The sequence below is a fragment of the Agelaius phoeniceus genome, chromosome 12, assembly GCF_051311805.1.
Source record: "Agelaius phoeniceus isolate bAgePho1 chromosome 12, bAgePho1.hap1, whole genome shotgun sequence".
Taxonomy (NCBI): domain Eukaryota; kingdom Metazoa; phylum Chordata; class Aves; order Passeriformes; family Icteridae; genus Agelaius; species Agelaius phoeniceus.
In genome coordinates, this window is record NC_135276.1 from 13014683 (window position 1) to 13033691 (window position 19009).

Here is a 19009-nt window from a genome sequence, read left to right on the forward strand (position 1 = left end):
GTAAATAAGGAGGGATGACTTAAGCACATGAGATTGTGGTTATACACAATCAAAGCTAATCAAAGGATGTCAAATGTGTATATGAAATATAGAAAAAACATTGCACCTTCAACTGTGTGTGCATTACACTTGAACAAAACAGAACCATTCCACAGAAGGACCATAGTATTTATAGATCCTAGGACAAAATTGCTAAAGGGTCTGGGACTCAGGTTCCATTTTGCTACAACAGTTGGGTGACGCTTCTCCTTGTCCAGCACAAAGAGAAATACCAGCCCAAATCATCTGGCCAGGCTGCTTAAATGTTCAAATGGAGTGTATAAGAAGTATTCCAGACTTGAGAGTCCTTACTCAGATGCATTTGCAATCTAAGTAAAAAGAGGAACAGAAGTTGTATTACCCTCACCTTAGAGAGAAACTAAGACAATGTTTTATGTCTATGTAAATAGCAAGTTACTTGTGCCCTTCTGAAGTCTGAAAATTAGACTGCACAAAAGGGGAAGCTTGGAACAGAGCCCGTATTTTCTATATCCCAGTACTGTACAAGAGGACTGTCTGCTGGCTAGTGAACAGTCAAAAATGAAAGTTAAAATATGGAAAAGTAAGTAAAATGCCATCTTAGTCTTTTTTTTCAAGCCTAAGAGCTTTTAAGAAACCTCATTTGAGTTTCCACAAATATTTATCTTATGCAAACATCACTGTGCATTAAAGGAGTTTGTTCTTGTTCTGGTAGCAATCTCGGTTGTCATCTGATTTCACTCACAAACCACTTTAGGCTTTGTAATAAGACTCTAAGGTATCTGTAAAAGCAATCATTTCAGAAGCAAGTACTTGTGCCTGGAGTGTCCTTATATACTGGTATCAGTAATAATGCAGCTGGTAATTTTACTTTGCTTTCACTCTATGATCTGAGAGCAAAGTACTATAAATTTAAAGTCTGTGAGGAGAGCCATGCAGTTCAGTGCCAGATTTCTAGACCCTCTTAGTCTTTACAACATGTGTGATGGTGACCTCCAAATGGGAGGACTGCAACCTGCTCTGTAAAACTCTAGAAATATAAAACAGCAGCAAACTTTATGAAGTAATGTCTGCTTTACATGGCATGTTAAACAAACAATAAAGCAAAGCAATGATTGTTTAATGTAAAAGTATATTGAGGAGAAATATATTAAAGTGTATTTAATATGACTGCAGTAGGTTTAGGAGAGCGATGAAATTTCTTGGGGAAAACTGTAAAATGGTTAAATGAGACTGTGACCTCATTAAGTTTTTATGTGGGTATGTTTTTGTCAACACACACCTTGTCGGCAATCTTTTTTTTTAACTTTGTGATCTTGCTATTACAAATGCCCCATTGATCAAACAGCAAGCTCAAGATCTAGATATGAGTGCTGTAGCCAAGTCATGATATAGGAAAACTTAAAAGGATGACTGTAGATTTTCACTGAAAATCTATCAAAGTTCAGTCAAATTACTGTCTTGAACTCTATTTTTTGCTACTGTGTATTCTAATGCCTGAATTAGCACAACTCCTAATTTTGCTAGAAAACTTTCCAATGCTATGCAATCTACTTTTGTTTTTGTTTTGCTTTTAATTCCCCAACGGCAGAAGTTTCATATTTCACCCAGGCACTGGTAATTAGCCAAGGAAATTATTTAAAATGCCAGATGTCACATATTAAATATAAATAACCTATGACCTTGTGTGCAGAATGCGAGCCTCTTTCCTATATGACTGCTGAATTTAATCTTCTTCAGCATAAGCTCTATACTGAAATGCTATCTTACTCCTGCAGAACACCATTCTGCTTGCTTAAACAATGGATGTGCCTTGTTAGCTGGAAGAGACATGAAGGCTATGATAATTTTGTTTGTATGCCATTTGCAAATGAATTTAAGGGTAGTAAGTGTACATATTGAGCAAAAAATGTCCTTTGTTGTACTCATGCTTTCTTCAATAGCAGCTGTAAAAGGCATAACCATTGCTGCAGCCAAGGAACACTATCTGCTCAATCCAGGAGTCTCTCTCTGTGCTTTCTCATCTGCCCTTTCTATGCCACGCTGGTGTGTGGGGCTTTTAAACAGGTCCAGATTCAACCACAAATGGGAATGAGATCAAGCACAAGAAATGCAATCTTCTGTGTTATATTCCTAATTCGAGGCTGTTTGGTTGGTTGAATCATGCAGAACGAATGCCTGACCATGCGTCTTGCAAAGCCTATTCTGGCTACAATTGCACAGCTGGCTTTGATTTGCTGCCCATAGGAAGGGGGGAGGAATCCCTATTACTCCAACACAAATACAGATCTCGGATGTGGCTGCAGATCCAGAATTCCTAGCTATCCAGCATCGGATGATGTGTGGAAAATAAAACACAGCACAATGTAGCCCTCAGGTTTTTGGAGCCGAAAGTCACAACACGCCTAAAAAATAGCCACAGTCTGGAAAGGATTCAAATACCACAGGAAGCACGTTCCTTCCTTCTCCAGTCACATGCAATAACTCCAGCTCCTCACCAGATCAAGGTGTATCCCCATCTGGATGCAATAACACAGCCTAGAAGCAACAAGGACAGAAACCACCTATGCATATTAAATAAATGAATAAATAAAGGAAACTTCTCCTCACAAAACCACAAGTGAAATAAAGTTGCCCTTGTTACTGCCACCGTTTCGTTTCTCAGTAGCCAACAAATGCCAAATCAGCCATCCATGCCCTGGACCTCAAGCACAGAGGTTGACATAATTCCCTGGAAATTGATGTGAGCTCACTCACGTCAGTTGTTTTATCAACTCCCTCCCAGTCACACCCCAATTGCTCTTTAGCTGTGTAGAAGAGGTTTGAAGGTGTATTTCTCTTTACAGTTTCAGATGCAGAAAGGATGTGCTTTCTGGTGCAGTACAACAGAGTCAGCAAAATGAAAGCTATGGTGAAGACAAGATAAAAAGAAAGGATGATGTTGGCAATTGAAGAACAGAACTCAAAGACATACATCTGCTTTTGAAGTAAAAAGCTTTATAAAGTTTACTGTAAATAAGTTACAATACCACTTTACCTTTTACATGTTCTCTAAATTCTTACCTTGTTAGCAAGGTGGTCATGTCATAACCAATTATTCTGTTTATTTTAGGACGTACAGTCCATTTTCTTTTTCAATTGAGAGCAGTAGGTAGGACTAAAAGCAATACCTAATGTCCTGCTTACCATAGCTTTCAGAATAAATAGTGGAGACAAGAAAAAGGGGAGACAAGATTTATTTTACAGTTAAGGGAAATTAACAAGTCATAAATATTAAAATCTTTAATTTAGCATATTCATTAGAAATATAGTCTGAGCACCTCATCAAAGAACATGGATCAAATACTTGTGTTCAAATCCACCCTTATGAAGAGAATAAGTTTGATTGTATTTTTCACCGGGGACGTGCATAATGAACAATCTACTGGTATAACAGAACAGGAAACTGCTATGGTTGCTCCATTTACTGTAATCTGACACAACAATTATTTAACAATAAGACAAAGTCTAATTCAGCTGTTTTGAAAAGAAAAAGATTACCCCAAAGTTTTTAGACAAAAATTAGCTGTTAAAAGTCATTTTATGTATAGTGTATTTTACTGACTGGTTCATCGTAGATCTGTTTTCATTCAAGAATGTATGAGGGTTTTTCTTAACCTCAGTTAATCCAATTACACATACTTTTCCAGCTTGTCTTGCTACGTGACCTTGGATTTAGAGATAAAAAGAGGCTACAGGCCAACTGGCTGTGAGCTCCTTATAAAGGTTCAGGCTTCCTTCAGAAAAGGGAATTGTCTACCCTAAGGAGAGCATGAATCTTTGGTTTAAGTGTTGTAAGAATGGTAGCTGTAGCTGCTCATGTATTTTCAGTAAAGAAATAGCTGGTGGTGTGTGGGAAGTGATAATGGCAAGGACAGTGCTTTACAAGATAAGTAAAAAACATATGGCTGCTTTTGCACTAGAAGCAACTTCCCATTTTGGGCAAACTTGGGCAAACTCCTGCTGTCTGAAGTTCTGCAAAGTATTTTTTTAATATTATGTGTTCTGTTTCCTCTAGAATTGCAATGTCACAAAGTAGCTTTTCATTTAGGCTTGCTTTCTTCAGCACAGATTACTGACCTTCCTCAGAAGTGCACAGAGAGAGAGAATTCACAGAGAATTCACTGCACTCTGTTAAGAGCCTCTGGACTGAGGATTATTCACTGTAGCTAATTCCTCTTCATGTGAGCCTTCTTGTCTCACTTTCATTCACAGGCTCTAATGAGAACATCCAGGTACAAATGCATGCCTGGGATTATGACATGCCTGTTGGGATCTGTCTAAACTGCAACAAATATGGAAAGACCCTGTGCATAGAAACAATTTGAATTATTTTAGAACCAAACATTATTAACCTGGAGATGGCCATAGAGTCACAACTAACTAGTTCAGATGATTTTTTCAACTGAGTAATGAAGCCTTAGAGATAGCAAGGATATTTCTGGTTAATGTGAGTTTCACATCCCGTAACAAATTAAACTGTGAATATTACATAACTGGCTATAAGCAAACTTGACTATTTGTGAGTAGTAGTTTAAATCCCATCAATGCCAAAGTTTCAGCTCAAACCTAAAATCTTCCCATATCATATGTATTAAGGATTAATATTTTACTAATTCCACAGCACACAATGACTGTTTCATTAAGTCCAGTCATTCCTTGAACATTTCCAGGAATGGTGACTCCACCATCTCCCTGGGCAGCCCCTTCCCATGCCTGACAACCCTTCCCATGGAGAAATTCTTCCTGATGTCCAACCTGAACCTCTCCTGGCATAGCTGGAGACCATGTCCTCTTATCCTGTTGCTGATTGCCTGCGAGAAGAGGCCGACCCCCACCTGGCTACATCCTCCTTCCTGGGAGTTACAGAAAAGGGATGAAGTCACCCCTGAGCCTCCTCCTCTCCAGGCCAAACCCCAGCTCCCTCAGCCTCTCCTCACAGGACCTGTGCTCCAGACCCTTCACCAGTTGTCTGCCATTCTCTGGACATGCTCCAGCACCCCAATGTCTTTCTTGAAGTGAGGGGCCCAGAACTGGACACAGGACTCAAGCATTAAGCTCCCTCAAGCTGCTCTATGATTTTCTAGAGTGCAAATTCCAGACACATTAGGACAGTTACAGTTTCTGTACTGCCATCTCCTGCAGGGAACAGATGCTTATGCTGCAAGAACAAATTCTGTTTTATTTTGCCCTTCTTTTTGACTTTTCATCTTAGTGCAAGGCAAAACTATAGATTCTGGTATGTTATCGTGCAGGCAGAACATCCTGAAGCTTCTGTGATCTCCCTGCTGACTGCTGGGCTCCCTTAATTGATGACACACATTGCTAAGGAATATTTTAATTCGTTTCCTTATAGTTAAAAACTTTTAGATGCAGATCTTGCAAAATGCAAGACTGAGAAGACACTATTCCATGCTTTAAAATTCTTTTTGGAATTGGTTTCGGAGGAGAATTCTGCACAGTTCTACAGCCTTGGTGCAGCAGCTGTGGTGACCAGAAAGTGAAGTACACGAGAAGTGCCACAGTGCAAGCCAGGGTGGCCGGGCACTGGAACGGGCTGGGCACGGAAGGGGCTGGGCACTGAACGGGCTGGGCACGGGAACGGGCTGAGCACGGAACGGGCCGGGCACTGAATGGGCTGGGCACTGAACGGGCTGGGCACGGAAGGGGCTGGGCACAGGAACGGGCTGGGCACTGAACGGGCTGGGCACTGGAACGGGCTGGGCACGGAAGGGGCTGGGCACTGAACGGGCTGGGCACCGGAACGGGCTCCCGTAGGAAGCGGTCACAGCCCCAAACCTCCCAAAGTTCAGGGAGTGTTCGGACAGGGTGCTCAGACACACGGTGGGGTTCTTGGGGTGTCCTGTGCTGGCCCTGGAGTTGGGGTATCCTTGTGGCTCCCTTCCAGCTCAATATTCTGTGGTTCTATGTTTGCTTGACTGCCACTGTTGCCACTGAGCCGGAAGGCAAGCAGCTAACAGCTTTGAGTGCTGGAGGCAGCATTTGTTACCCAAGCGACATTCCTCAGCTTACGCCATCCTACCTAATGGTTCCAGTCATTAGCTGGTGCCAAGAGCACCGCCTATTTACATGCGGTGTTTTAGAAAGTAACGCTCCGCACGCCGCAAGGGAATTCGGCTCCTTTGCTCGGACCGCGCTGTGAGGAAGGGTCACGGAGCGGGTCCGGGTCCGGAGCAGGACTGGGAGCGGAGCGGGCTCGGAGCGGGGCAGGCGCTGCCGGTGGCGGCGGGACCGACACGTGGCACCGCGCCCCGCGCGCGGCCCCGCCCTCCGCGCGCCGCTGGCCGCGCCCGATTGGGCGCCGAGCGCCGACTACAACTCCCGGCAGGCCCCGCGGCGCCGGGAGGGCGAGGCGGTCTCTCCCTCTCTCTCGGTCCCTCGGTGGCACGGGCGGCGGTCACGGGGTGCTGTCGGTGCCGTGACGTCACCGCGGGAGGGACGGACGGAGGACGCACGGACAGAAGGGGGAGGGCCCGGCGGGGCGGGCCGGGGCGGGGGGCGCTGCCCGGGGCGCGGCGCGGGGGCGGGTCCAGCCGCAGCCCGGAGTAGGCGCCCGCCCCCCCCGAGTGACAGAAGCGTCCGGGCACCGGAGCTCGCGCTGGGGCCGCAGCCGCCGCTCGCGCCGCCGCCCCGCCTCCGGCCCCTCCGCCGCCCGGTGTTATGCGGCGCTCCTGAGGGGCGAGCGCAGCCCGGCAGGACCCGGCGCGGCCCTGAGGGGCGACGGGGTCTCGCTGCGCCTCGCCGGCCAAACCCATGACTACGGCAAACTGCGGCGCCACCGACGAGTTCGACTTCAGGCTGATCTTCGGCGAGGACGGGCAGCCCGGCCCCGGGCCGCCGCTGGGGCCCGCAGGTGCGCCCCGGGGCCGGGGGGGTCGGTCGGGTTCTTGTTTTCCTCCGAACGAGGCGGGGAGGGCAGCGGGGACTGCGCCGGCCCCGCCGCTGCGGGAGGCGACAGCCCGGGGGGAGCGGCGCCGTCCGTCCGTCCCTCAGGCCGCGGCCGCTTCCCGGCGCCGCTCCCGTTCCTCCCGCGGGACGCGGGGGCTCAGGAGCGACCGGCCGGGCCTCTCCCCGCCGTAACAACTTTCTTTGGGAAAAGAAACCCAAGAGCTCGCATCGTGCGGGAGGAGCCGCCCCGGGCGCGGTGGCGCCGGCGGGGAAAAGGCCCCGGGTTGGATCTGGTGGCCCCACGCCCCCCGAGCCCGGGGAGGGACCGGGCAGAGAGCAGCAAAGTGTTAACGGGGCCGGAGCAGGGCAGCGCTCGGGCACTTGCGATGAAAAGTTTCAGCAGAAGTGTTCCCCGTATATAGAACATCCCAGTGTGTTTTGCAGACTTTGTGTACGTGTGCACGGGCGAGCACCGCGTGTTGAGATGTGATGGCTCTTTGGGTCCGTGTGTGCAAATGCACGCATACATATCGGAGTGCTTCCATTTTACTTTGTTTTGTAGTACTGGAGCCTGAAAATGCCGTTTTAAAATGCTCGTATTTCTTGAAACTGCAGAAAACAAAGTATTCCCTGTGAACTGTGGCGTGAAGAATCAATAAGGACCAGCTGTGCCTTGTTTAGCTGTACCAGAGTTTGATGGCTGCGTGCTTTATTTTCTAACGTACTTGAAATAAGTTTTGATTGGTAATGGGTTGTCTTATGTGCAAGTGTTAGATGATAAGATAGCTTGAAACACGGCTGTATCCAGGCTAAATGATGCAGCCATGTTGTTTGACTCGGTTGTCTGCCTAAGTTAATTAGAAAAAAATTTGTTTGATACAGTCTGTGTGAAAGCACTCAGGATTAACTCCTTAGAAAATCCCTAACTTTCTTGATGCTCAGATTTAATTTGCAAATTCGTTCAGATCAGGGAAGGCTTTGTCTATTTTCCATCTCAGTACAATAGCAGATGGTGGGTGTTGTGAAGGGGGCCTGAATTCTGCATAGATAAGTGCACTACAGTACCGTATGAAAACAATGGAAAACATGTGAATAAATGATAACAAAAATAATTTTGACACCCCCATTTCTATTATTTTGACATAAAACCGGTTGTCTAAACTATGTTCCTTTGTTGATGATAGATGAGAATGAGAGAACAAGTTTCTCAGAAAGCTGGAAATACTAGTGTGGTATCAACTCACTGTTATATTTGTATTTGGGTAGCAGTCCTTAATAAGCTGTTCAGATGTTACTCTGAATACAGAGAATTTTCCATGCTTGATAAGTCAAAACTATTCTTATGTCAAATTTAAAAATGTGATATTTGAACCATGAACTAGTTTGTTTGCTGTAGCACTCAGTAAGAAATTCTGCATCTGAACCTCAAGTAATTTTACTGTTTTGTAGAATTCTGGAGATGATCTTGCCTGCTGTGCACAGATGTGGCCTTCGGGGGAAAGGGTTAGAGTAGGACTCTGCCTTCATGTCCTCTGTTAAAAGTATTGCCAGAGCTCATCTGTTTATTCTGCCCATGGATTTTACACATGAAGAACTAGAATTCATATGAGAGGTCCCATATTGGAAATCTATTTTTTCCCTTACCCCTCCTCCAAATACATTAGATGAACAAAAAAAAAAAAAAAGTTCTTAGAGCTCCCTAAAGCATCTATTTCATAATCCCATATCACTTCCTTCAATGGTGGTGTCTGATGTGCTGCAAAGTAAGCATAAGGGTGTATGCTAATAATAAAACATGTAGGTCACAGGGAAAGTTGCTTAATTTGAAAGAAATATTACTAAAATTACTCAGTTTTCCATCATCATGGAGAACACCTAAAAACACATTCTGATCCTTCATGCTTTGTCTCTAAAAGTTTGAGACTGGCATTCTGATGAAGGAAGTGTCTGGTACAAAGTTCTTGTGCAAATAACATGGAAATCTATGTTAATGGTGTCTTTTATACTGAGACTCCTCTAGTGTTGTGAGGATTTTATATATGTATCTTTTATATATGTACACATGCGAGTATATACAGTTTCATATTTATATTTAACTGTATTTGTAATCAAAAGCAAGGAAAAGTGAGCTATTCTTTCATTTCCTTGAAATACTTTTGATATCTGAACTACTAAGAAAGTGCTAATGCCAGGCAGGAGATTACCCCTTTTATGTTATTAAAAGAAGAGTAAGGGAAATTAAATCAGCTGGGATCTTTAGTTGTTCCACAGAACATTTTCAGTGGGTTTCAGGATAGCAGGACTGACATTTGTAGTTTTGTGTGAAGTGGCAGGACTTGAGACCTCTGTTCTGCATTAGTGCTTCTTTGCTTCATCTGAAAGTTGTAGTTCTTGCTGCAGAGGAGAATGCATGAAGGAAGATGTGTGAAGATGCTTGCAATCCCTAGTGTAATACTGCAGTCTTTGCAGAATACTTGGATTGAAATTAAAAGGGGTAGCCCATTCCCAGTAGGTTTTGAGTTGAGGTAGAAATTTCCTAAATTAAAAATTCTCAAAAGCTCTTCAGCTGCCTTCAAGTGGATGTTAGGTACTGAGCAAGAGTTCCTGCAAACTTGCTTTCTGTTTCTCTGTTTGTTCGGTGTTCTTATCCCAAAGAACAAAGAAATTGTCTCTTTGATTTTGTATTGTTAAGCACTAAAAGCATTTGGTACAGTTCTAGCTACAGTTCTTTCTTCATCTTTTTATGACCAAGAAATTCAAGCCTCCATTTCCCAAAGTTAATGCTATAGATCACTCTGAAGTGAACCAAATATCTTTGCTTTGCTCTTTGTTGCCAAAGTTTGGGTAGCTGCAGTAGCATCCGATTGCATCGTGCCACCTTGTACCAGCTGCATTTGAAATGTCTGAGGCAGCCCGTGCTTTACAGATCGTTCAGGTCCTCCACAGTCTGCTAACAGAGATGTCACTGGCTTGCAGCTGGCAGTGACAGTGTTTGATGTGCCACCTGGTTTGGCCTTTTTGATGAAGGGACCTTTGGGATGTAATATGTGACACTTGAGTAATTGAATTAGCTGGAATGCTTTTGTAATGATGCCCCGATTCCCTTCACCACCAGCAGTTTTGCAATTCTATTCAGTGTAATTTTGGGGAATTTGTCTAGAATTTATTAGGCAATTAAACTGCATTGAGTTTTTCACACTGCTGAGAACACGTTATACTTTTTAAATGCCAAACTTCTCAAAATGAAAGCAAATGTGAGTTGCTGTAATATTTTCTGAAGTTTTATTTTAAGGGTTCATCTTCTCTTTAAAAGAATGAACTTTTCAAGGTAAAAGCTGTACTTGGAGTATATACTACTAAGCTGAGAGTTTGGGATCTTATAGGGTTCTGTGTCTTGCAAAACTATTTCTTCCTGGTATGTGAAATCAGAACTAACTTAAAATTAGAGGCTGCAAACTGTTCAGTATGCAGAAGATGAAGAGTTACAGATGAGTTACTGATGCTGCTGTTCAGCCTCCTGCCTAAAATGCTCCTGTTATTTCTGATGAAGTATTATAAGAGCTAAAGAGGGGCCAATGTTTCGTTACCCCGTGAAACAGTAATAGGAGTTTCACCTTAACTTCTACCTTTTGTTCTTGGATTATGAAGTAGAGAAGTTAATATTTCCATGTAAATAATCTTCCCTGGTTGATTTTGTTTATTTGCTTTCCCACAATATGAATGCTTTAAAAGAACTGATCAAACTACCCTCCTTGGACTTCAGGTTCATAGTATTTATTTTATTTTATTGGAAACCGTGAAACAAGATGAAAACGGGTTCTTCATATTTCCTGTGACTTAACATTTGGTTAGGTAATATTATTTGGTAATCTTGTTACAAATGAATCTTATGATATCTCTTCTTTTCTTCTGAAGAGTATGAAAACATCCCAGGTCTGTGATGAATTTAGCAACTGTTCAGAAACCTCTGTGAGCTGCAGCCTCATTCTGCATAAGGACGCTGAGTTGGGATTTGTCTCTTTCATTGATTTACAAACTTCTACTCCTGTTCTCCTCTGAGATGTTTTTCCTTTCACTTAGAGCTGGTGGGTTATTGGTTTGTTACTGGAAAACACGACTGAAATGCACATTTTGCTGAAGTGACTGTCAAAGTAATACCTGATCTTTTCTGAAGGTTTTTGTGTCAGACCTTTCTCTGTGACCATCCATGAGCTGCTTGGGCTGCTCAGCAGTTGTCTCCTGCCCACATACCAAGTGCTCTGAAGTGATGATGGGTGCTGGATTTTCCCTCAGCTAGGCAGAGCTCTCTTGTAGTGAAAACTGGCACTATGTATGTGTTATTTCATTTATGTGTGCCGTACAAGTCTTCAAACCATTGACTTATGACAAACACCACCACAATACTAGTCTTTATAGCTTTGCCTTCATCATTAATATATAAAGTATCCTTTTTCCCTTCCTAAATGTGCATTCATGACTGGTATTGCTGTCAGGGATTGTTGGTAGAGAGTAGAAAACAGTCAAAGCTGTTGATGAGAGTTTGCAGCATCGTTGAACTTTTTGTTCTTTTCCCTGAGGTTGTGATTAAAGTAAATAATCTTAAGAAAATCAAGTTGTGGTGGAAAAGAGAGAGTAGTCTTATAATTAGATTGAGTGGGAAATGAAGGGCTGGATGCTGGCAGTAGCTGTGAACTTACAGTGAGTTGACTGAGGATTGCTCTTGGTGAAATTTGATTTTGTGCTCAAAAGAGCTGGTCCAGAACTGTTGCAAAGTTGGCTTTCCCTAGCTGAGTAAGAGGAGCTTGTGAGACATCTTTTGAAGTCTGTTTACCAGGCTACCTTGCACACCTGTTTGTTTCACTTGAAGTTTTATTATTTTTTAAATTATTTTGATTCTATTTAGCTTTGGGTGTCTATATGAATTGGTAGGAGAGAAAGTCTTTGCACAAGATGGTAACTGTGGTTAATATATATAATTTGAGCCATCCATCTAAATACAGCTGTCTGTGCTGGTCTGTTAACATTTGCTATACAAATGTTAAAAGAGTGCTCATGTGGTTAAGAATAGGATCAGCTGGTGCTACTCCAACAAAGGAATGAATGGATAAGTTACTTGAATCCATTTATTTTTTTCTCTCTTAGATATAAATGACACTTTCTAACAGAAATATTTCTTTGATAACTGAGTATTAAATATATAGTGATAAACCACCACTTGCAGGAAATTGAGCTACTATCATTTTGTTTTACGAGCTGGGGGATGCTGGTATCTGCATTTAAAAGATTGACACACAGGGACACAATGCAAATCAGTCATATAGGCTGTGGTTATATAATCTGCTGATAGGGGGGAGGAGGGAAAACCAAACAGCTGCATCTGACCAAAACCAGAGGGTCTTGTGACTTCAAGATAGCTTAGAGAAACACTGAGGAAGGACCAAAGGAGAATGTGCACTAAAGTGGTATCAGTGGAGTCAAGAATTGCCTGGCAATTAAGAGTAAGAGATTAAGATGGTAATCCTGGCAAGCTGACATGTTTGAGTATGTTGTGATTTTTCACAGTATTCTGGATAAATTAAATCTTGCCTATTTGAATGAAGCTTGACCAGGATGAGACTATTCAGGGAAAACACCAAAATCTTTTGTGAGGTGTTGCAAAGCAGTTGTAGTTGCAGCTAATCTAATTTAATAACTTTTCTGTTTTGGGAGTATGGTTCTTTGATCACTACATAGTGCATTACTATGTCAGACTAGAGTCACTAGCTAGTGAGTCACTATGTATTGCAGGGATGTTATAAAGGTCCCCAGTTTGACAAAATGTCACTTATTTTGTTTGTGAATTCATAGTTGCACATCACTCTCTGTCCCCTTTCTTCCCAAGTGAATTGTGGGTAGAGTGTAAATGAAAACAAATCTTGAGATTTGGGATTTGGGAGATGGTCAGGTTCAGGTCAGCATTTGGTCTAATGCTTTTGCCTTACATATTTCTGAAAATTAAAAATTTCTTGCTGTTTCTCAAAGTAGTCCTCTGCTTAAAACACGATGATCCCATTACTTTGGTCTGTATTGTCCAACTGGAAGCAGTTTGTCAGATGCCACCTGAAGTGTAGGCAGCTCTGTAATGTTGCTGTGAGTGAGAGAGAATAAACTGGAGTAGATGGGCCTGGGTCAATAGTAAGCAGCAGTGTGGCTGTTCACAGCAATAACGTAAATACGGGAGCTGTTGCCTCAAGCTGCCCTAGTGGGCCAGGGAAGTACGTGGAGCAGACTTGGCACAGAGCCCAGCCAGTAAAACAACATCCAAGTCCTTGCATTTGTCCAGGCATGCCATGGGGGTTCAAATGACAGTGGAATTCAAGATGAGTGAAATGATCAGTAAGGCTGAGTAAAACTGAGCAAGCTTATTAAGGAGGCAGCATTCTCTTCTACCTTTAGTACACCTATCTGTGAGTGCTGTTGTGAAATACTGGCAAAAGAGAACATTAAAAAATCATAGAAGTGTTCAAAGTCATTCAGGGAAGATGAATTTGAATCTGAAGCACTGCAGGTCTGGTGGAAGGAGAGAAGAATGAACTTTCTGGGGATCTGACTACAAACCCATGACCTTTCAGCAGTAAAGTCATGAAAATAGAATTCTGTGTGTGGTTTGAGTTGGTATTGTGTGATGATTTTGGTGGGTTTTTTAAAGCAGAAACAAAAACTTCATTTGAGGTTGCATGAAAGATGTTTGTAGGTAAAAACATGAGCTAGTACTTAGCTAATTTATTAATACCAAAAATGTGGTATCATATTATTTATATTAATATTTAGATTAATAGGAATTGCATCCTTTAAAATGGTATCTCAGGCTGCACTTTGAAGATTAGTCATCACTTCTAAAAGTGAGAAATATTTTTAATATAGAAAAAATTATTGAATGGAGTTGAATATTTTTGGTGTTTTCTGGGGTTTTTTTTTAGCAGGTTGATGGAGAGGGTTAATGAGAGTCCTCATGTTTCAGTGGCTGCTAACATTGCTTTTTTGGGGAACAAATGCTATGAGAAATGGTTTTTTAATCCCATATTTTAATGTTTTTAATGGTTTTGGAAAAAATGGAAGGATGACTTAGACATCCTTTCAGAGGGGCAGTATTTGCTCTGTGCTAGAGAGGGAATGAAATTGTGACTGACTGTAGTTGGGCCAGGGCAGAAGCTGTCACCTTTTAACTAAAGTTGTTGTACAGAGTAGCCCTTGTATCTTCATAGCCAAAATGAAAGTGTGACAGAATGACAAACTGTTAATCCAATCATGTTGCATTTATTAACTGTTAGTGACAATGATTCACTGCTTTGATGGCTGCATAATGGCCTGTAATAATATCTGCAGTGATGTATAGCTGCTCATGTGTATCTTTAGATGCTTTCTAGAAGTTGTTCCCTAAGTCAAGGACACAAAGGAGATGAGGAGATTCAGTAACTGATTACAAAAAGCTTTAGTAGTGTAATTTGGGATAACTGTATTCAAACAACAAGGCCATAAGGAAATACATTATTTAATCCAAAGAACTACTAAGAAAATCTGTCAACATTTTTTATTTTGCACCGCTTCTTTAAATGACCTAAGTCTCTGTATTTCATCAGTGTAATTTGTCATGTTTAGTCTTTTGAGAGCAAATGCTGCTGTCCTTCAAATTGCCAAGCTTTTTTTGCTGGAGGCAGGAGTTAGGCTGATGTACAGTATGTGGGGATACCTCCAGTCCTGCTGGAATAAACACAAGCCATTTAGGACCCTGGGAAGAGATGCAGTTACATGTGGCACAGTCATGAGGCATGCTAATATCACCACCTCTTTATTTTGGGGTGTCGTTCTGAGCCTTGCTGAGAAAAATAGTATTTGTGCTCAGCTTTAGCCTCCTCTTTTTCATTTGGCTGAACTGTGTTTCTGCCTTTTACTGTATCAATCTAGCAAAGTGAATTCAAGGTGTTTCTGATTCTACATTCATGTGAGCAGATGGGAAAACAAGGCAGTTTCAGATTGTCATTCTGGCTCATTACAGTTCTTTGATGTACACAGCCTTTGAGTTGAATGCACCTGAAGTCCGCTGCATTATAAAAATATTGGTGAAAAGTTGTAAAAATTGATGGTTTGAAATACTGAGTTACCTACATGGTAGGAGTGCCTGCTGTGGAATGGTTTGCCCTCTGTCATGCAGGCAGCTGCAGCAGTACAGTGTAATTTGGCCGAGGTGTGAAGAGTTCCCAAACGAGTTTGTTCGGATATTATTGATACCAGTTCTCAATCTCTGTGTCATGCTCTATTTGATATTCAGAAAGGGGATGCCCCCATTTCAGTCTCCCCTCCACTGTGTAACTGCTCCCCATTCAGACATCTTGCCTTGGCTGAGTGCTCTCCTTTTCTACCACTTTGCACAAAGACCCTGCTCTGTGTCACCGTACTCTCCTGTAAACTAAAATACAAATTTTCTTGCACGCTTCTGTCTGTTTTCTTTGATACAGCCCTACTTAACACCTTCTGATTTTGCAAGCTTGGTTTCTGCTCAGTGCTTGCTTCAGGACTGGAGCAGTGAACTGGCAGTGTCTCTGTATAGAGCAGCAGGTTGCTGTGAGCAAGGTCGTGTTAGAAGTCAGTTGGTGGTAAAGGCATCCATGTAGGAGTTAGGTGAATTAGGTGAGGATTTCAGTTCATTCTGTTTGAATGACTGGAGAGCCTTTTCATGGAGCCTGTTGGTTTTGCCTCCACAAAGGAAGAGTTGTGCATGGTAAATTGGCCCACAGTAGCAAGAATCTAGGCAAACCTGGCCTGCTGGCAATTACTACCCACGATTAATTCCCTTGTTCCCTTCACTTGGTATTTGCCTAATCTTCTCTCTTACCTTTATGCTCAGTCTACTTCCAGTGGGTCAGGCACAGCACACCAGTTTGGGAGTGATCAGGCTTCTCTCAGGTCTCACATCTACACATCTGAAATGCTCTGGGGTTGCAGGGCTGCAGTCCTTTTGCAGACTCCAACAGCTGATCATACAGAATAAGGGAGTTCATCTCCAGAACAGCAGTGTCAGATGGCTGCTCATACTGTGTGATAGTACCTGCTGTGCCCATGCACTGTGCTGTTTCCAAAAGGCTGTACACTAATATCTCTCCACTACTGGGTCATGCTGATTACCTTTGATCTGACAGTGAATGACAAATGAGACTTCATCAAACTGGAGGGCAGCAGCTTCTGTTTTGTCTACAAGGTTATTATGCAGTGAAATACAATGTGTTCTTGAATGATATAGCCACAGATTAAAAATAGGAACCAAAGAGGAGCCCACAGAACTTGGAGGCTTCTGAAGCAAGAAGCAGATTTTTTTTAACCTGAGTATTAATGAATAATCCTTAAATACTGAATCAAAGGCTTTTTAAAGTTCTCATTTAAAGACATGCTTCATATCAAGCAGAGATAGCAGGAGAGCTGGAGAAGGCACAGGTATAAACACTGCTTAGCGCATCCGGTTGTTATTTTCTGTTTTGTAACTGAACTTAGAGTGACTAATTCTTGTTGAATCTTACAGTTACAAGTTTAATTCTTTACCTGCCTTGTACATAACCTTTTAGCAGTATATCTCAAAGCTGTTCTTTCCCTATTTGAAATTTAATTTCATTACTTCAGTGTGAAGCTGGATGTACACTAAGACAGCAGTTCTAGTTTAAATGCGTACCAGGCTGTGGCCTAAGGGTTTATTTAGTTGCATGTTATGTTTTTATTTGATAGTGAACACCTGCAGTTCCTGTCCTGGTTGCTTCTTTCCTCCCATGTCCTAAAGCTTGCCATTCTGTCAGTTGTATGTATACAGGTGTTAGTGCACTGTAAATATGATTGCCAAAATCATCTGTGTTAAAAGAACATCTCTTCTCAGTTCCCCTCCCCCTTGTGTGTGAAGGTGTGTGGGAGGGTGGTTGTTGCTCAAAAAACCTTAGTGTAGTTACACCCCAAGAGCCAGTATGTTCTTATTTTAGTCAGTGTCTGTTGTAAACATTTGATATGCTGGATTCTTCTCTTGTTTAAACTGCTGAAACTACTGCAGCTTCTTTATTCTTCTGTATTTCTACAAAGGATAATGAATTCTTATCCAGACTAGGATTGGAAAAGACTCCTGGATGAGCTCCCACTGTTGAGAAGGTTCTTTTTCTTCTACATTTCCAGTATACTTTGCTTAACAAAAGAAAATGAGTGAAATTGTGACTGGCACAACAGGACAGCTTCTGGCATACATGATTGACAAAAGTAAAATTCATTTTTATCCTTTTTTGAGTAATCTGACATGACCATGAAACAGAGCACAAAACCATCAAAGAGAGTAAACTGCTTCATAAAATGAGAGTTGTAAATCATCCCTTTCTGAAAACTTAAACCTGCAGTACTGCTTCATGTATTGCTAACTTTGGTCTAGAAGGATGTTTCCCCCTACTCCACCCTGCTACCTTAATTTTTTTTCACAATTTATTCTTTTTCAGTACCATATTTGGCTTGCTAGTCAGTTGTACTCCTTACAAACTAATACATTGCTATGTTTCAGTTTGAGGTTGTGGGATTTTTTAAGCTGATGTTTAAGCTTGTAGGAAGTGTTTCTGGAGAACTGATAGCTTGTAGTGGAAAACTGGAGTTAAATATCCAATTATAGAGCTTTAGTGCAATAGTGTACCTAGAAGAACTCTCATCAATTGCGTTTTTACGTTTTACGAAAAATTATTGATTATTGACTTTTTTGTGTTCCTTAAGGGAACACAAATTAGTCAATAACCAATAGTTTTTCTTTTGTGTACTTAGCCTTAGTCTTAAGGATTAAGACTCCTCTTTCATCCCAAGAAATATATAAACTTGTGCAAACTTGCAGAGCAATGAAATAAAAAACCAGCCACATATGCTTTTTGTCCCTTTTTACAAATATTTTTGTAACCATTGTGTTCAGAAAGAGATAATGGTAACTGTCATGACAGAAGTGGAAAACAGAAGAGTTGGTCATTCTTTTTAAAGCTTGTGAGTGAGGCAGACTTGCCTGAGAACACACATGATGTCTGTGTCCATGTTCAGGTCTTTCCTCATGGTATTTAAAGGACTTGATTGCTGATCCTGTTTTCACAGTAGTAGTTTTATAAGACCTGGGTCAAGTTGCACTTTCTTCGTACCTTATAGCAGCTTCTATTGTCTGAAAATGTTTGTTTATGGCCTTGTAAACTTAGAATAATAAAACAGTTTGGGTAATTCTGGCACAGGGCTTGTGTTCAGACATTTGATAGTAATTGACCTTCCTTCTCTGGAGAAATCTGGCTGAGTGCACAGCTGCACATGTGCATGTGCCAGTACAACACTGGGGAGTGAGCAACTGGTGGGCAAGCATTGCTACTCCTGAATGTGCACTCTGATACAGCAAGTAGCAAGCAAAATGTACTTTAGAAGCAGTTGTTCTGGACATTATTTAATTATATTCCCCAGTTCGACAGCTTATGTTGAAGTGTAGTTAGCAGCTTAGTAAGGGATGAGCCAGCATTGTTTTAATGCTGAACAGGAGCTTCTGTACACGAGGCTGTTTCCAGACAGTAGCAAATGTACATTCAAAATGAGCAACCTTCTGGTTCTCATTGACAGTGGATGACACACACGCCTGATGCAAGATTGCAGTGAAAGTCTGCAGCTTTATTTAGCTTATACACTGTGAATCTAGAGCATCTGCTCATTTTTGTGATCCCTCAGTAGTGAACCTGAGCTCAGCAGGGTGGGGAGGAAGACTCCACTAGATTTCTAAAGACTCATGGCTTCTCTGTGCTTCTCAGTGGCAAAAGTCTTACTAAGTGAAGACAAAGCTGAGTTTCTTTCTATGCCATTTGTCCAGAAGATCTCCTTTGATTGTAAAAGAAAATGTGTTTGACGTGGTTTGTTCTTAGGAAACAGTGACTTGTTTTGTTTCTTTGTCTCCTTTAAAATGCTTACTGGAACAAATAAACTATTAATACTACTTCTAAAACTGAAGTTGAACTTATTGGCCCATAATCCTTCATTATTT

The 19009-nt window shown here is 42.0% G+C and overlaps 1 protein-coding gene across 3 annotated transcripts in view; it reads left to right on the plus strand.

Moving 5' to 3' along the window:
* The first annotated feature begins 6513 nt into the window (after positions 1-6513).
* The window catches only part of NFATC3 (nuclear factor of activated T cells 3), a 63782-nt gene continuing 51286 nt past the window's right edge, over positions 6514-19009 (plus strand). For all 3 annotated transcript variants that reach the window (XM_054640574.2, XM_054640575.2, XM_054640576.2), the window contains exon 1: positions 6514-6931. In XM_054640574.2, coding sequence (XP_054496549.1) covers positions 6832-6931 — 100 coding nt within the window. In that variant the 5' untranslated portion in view covers positions 6514-6831. The remainder of the gene's footprint in view (positions 6932-19009) is intronic.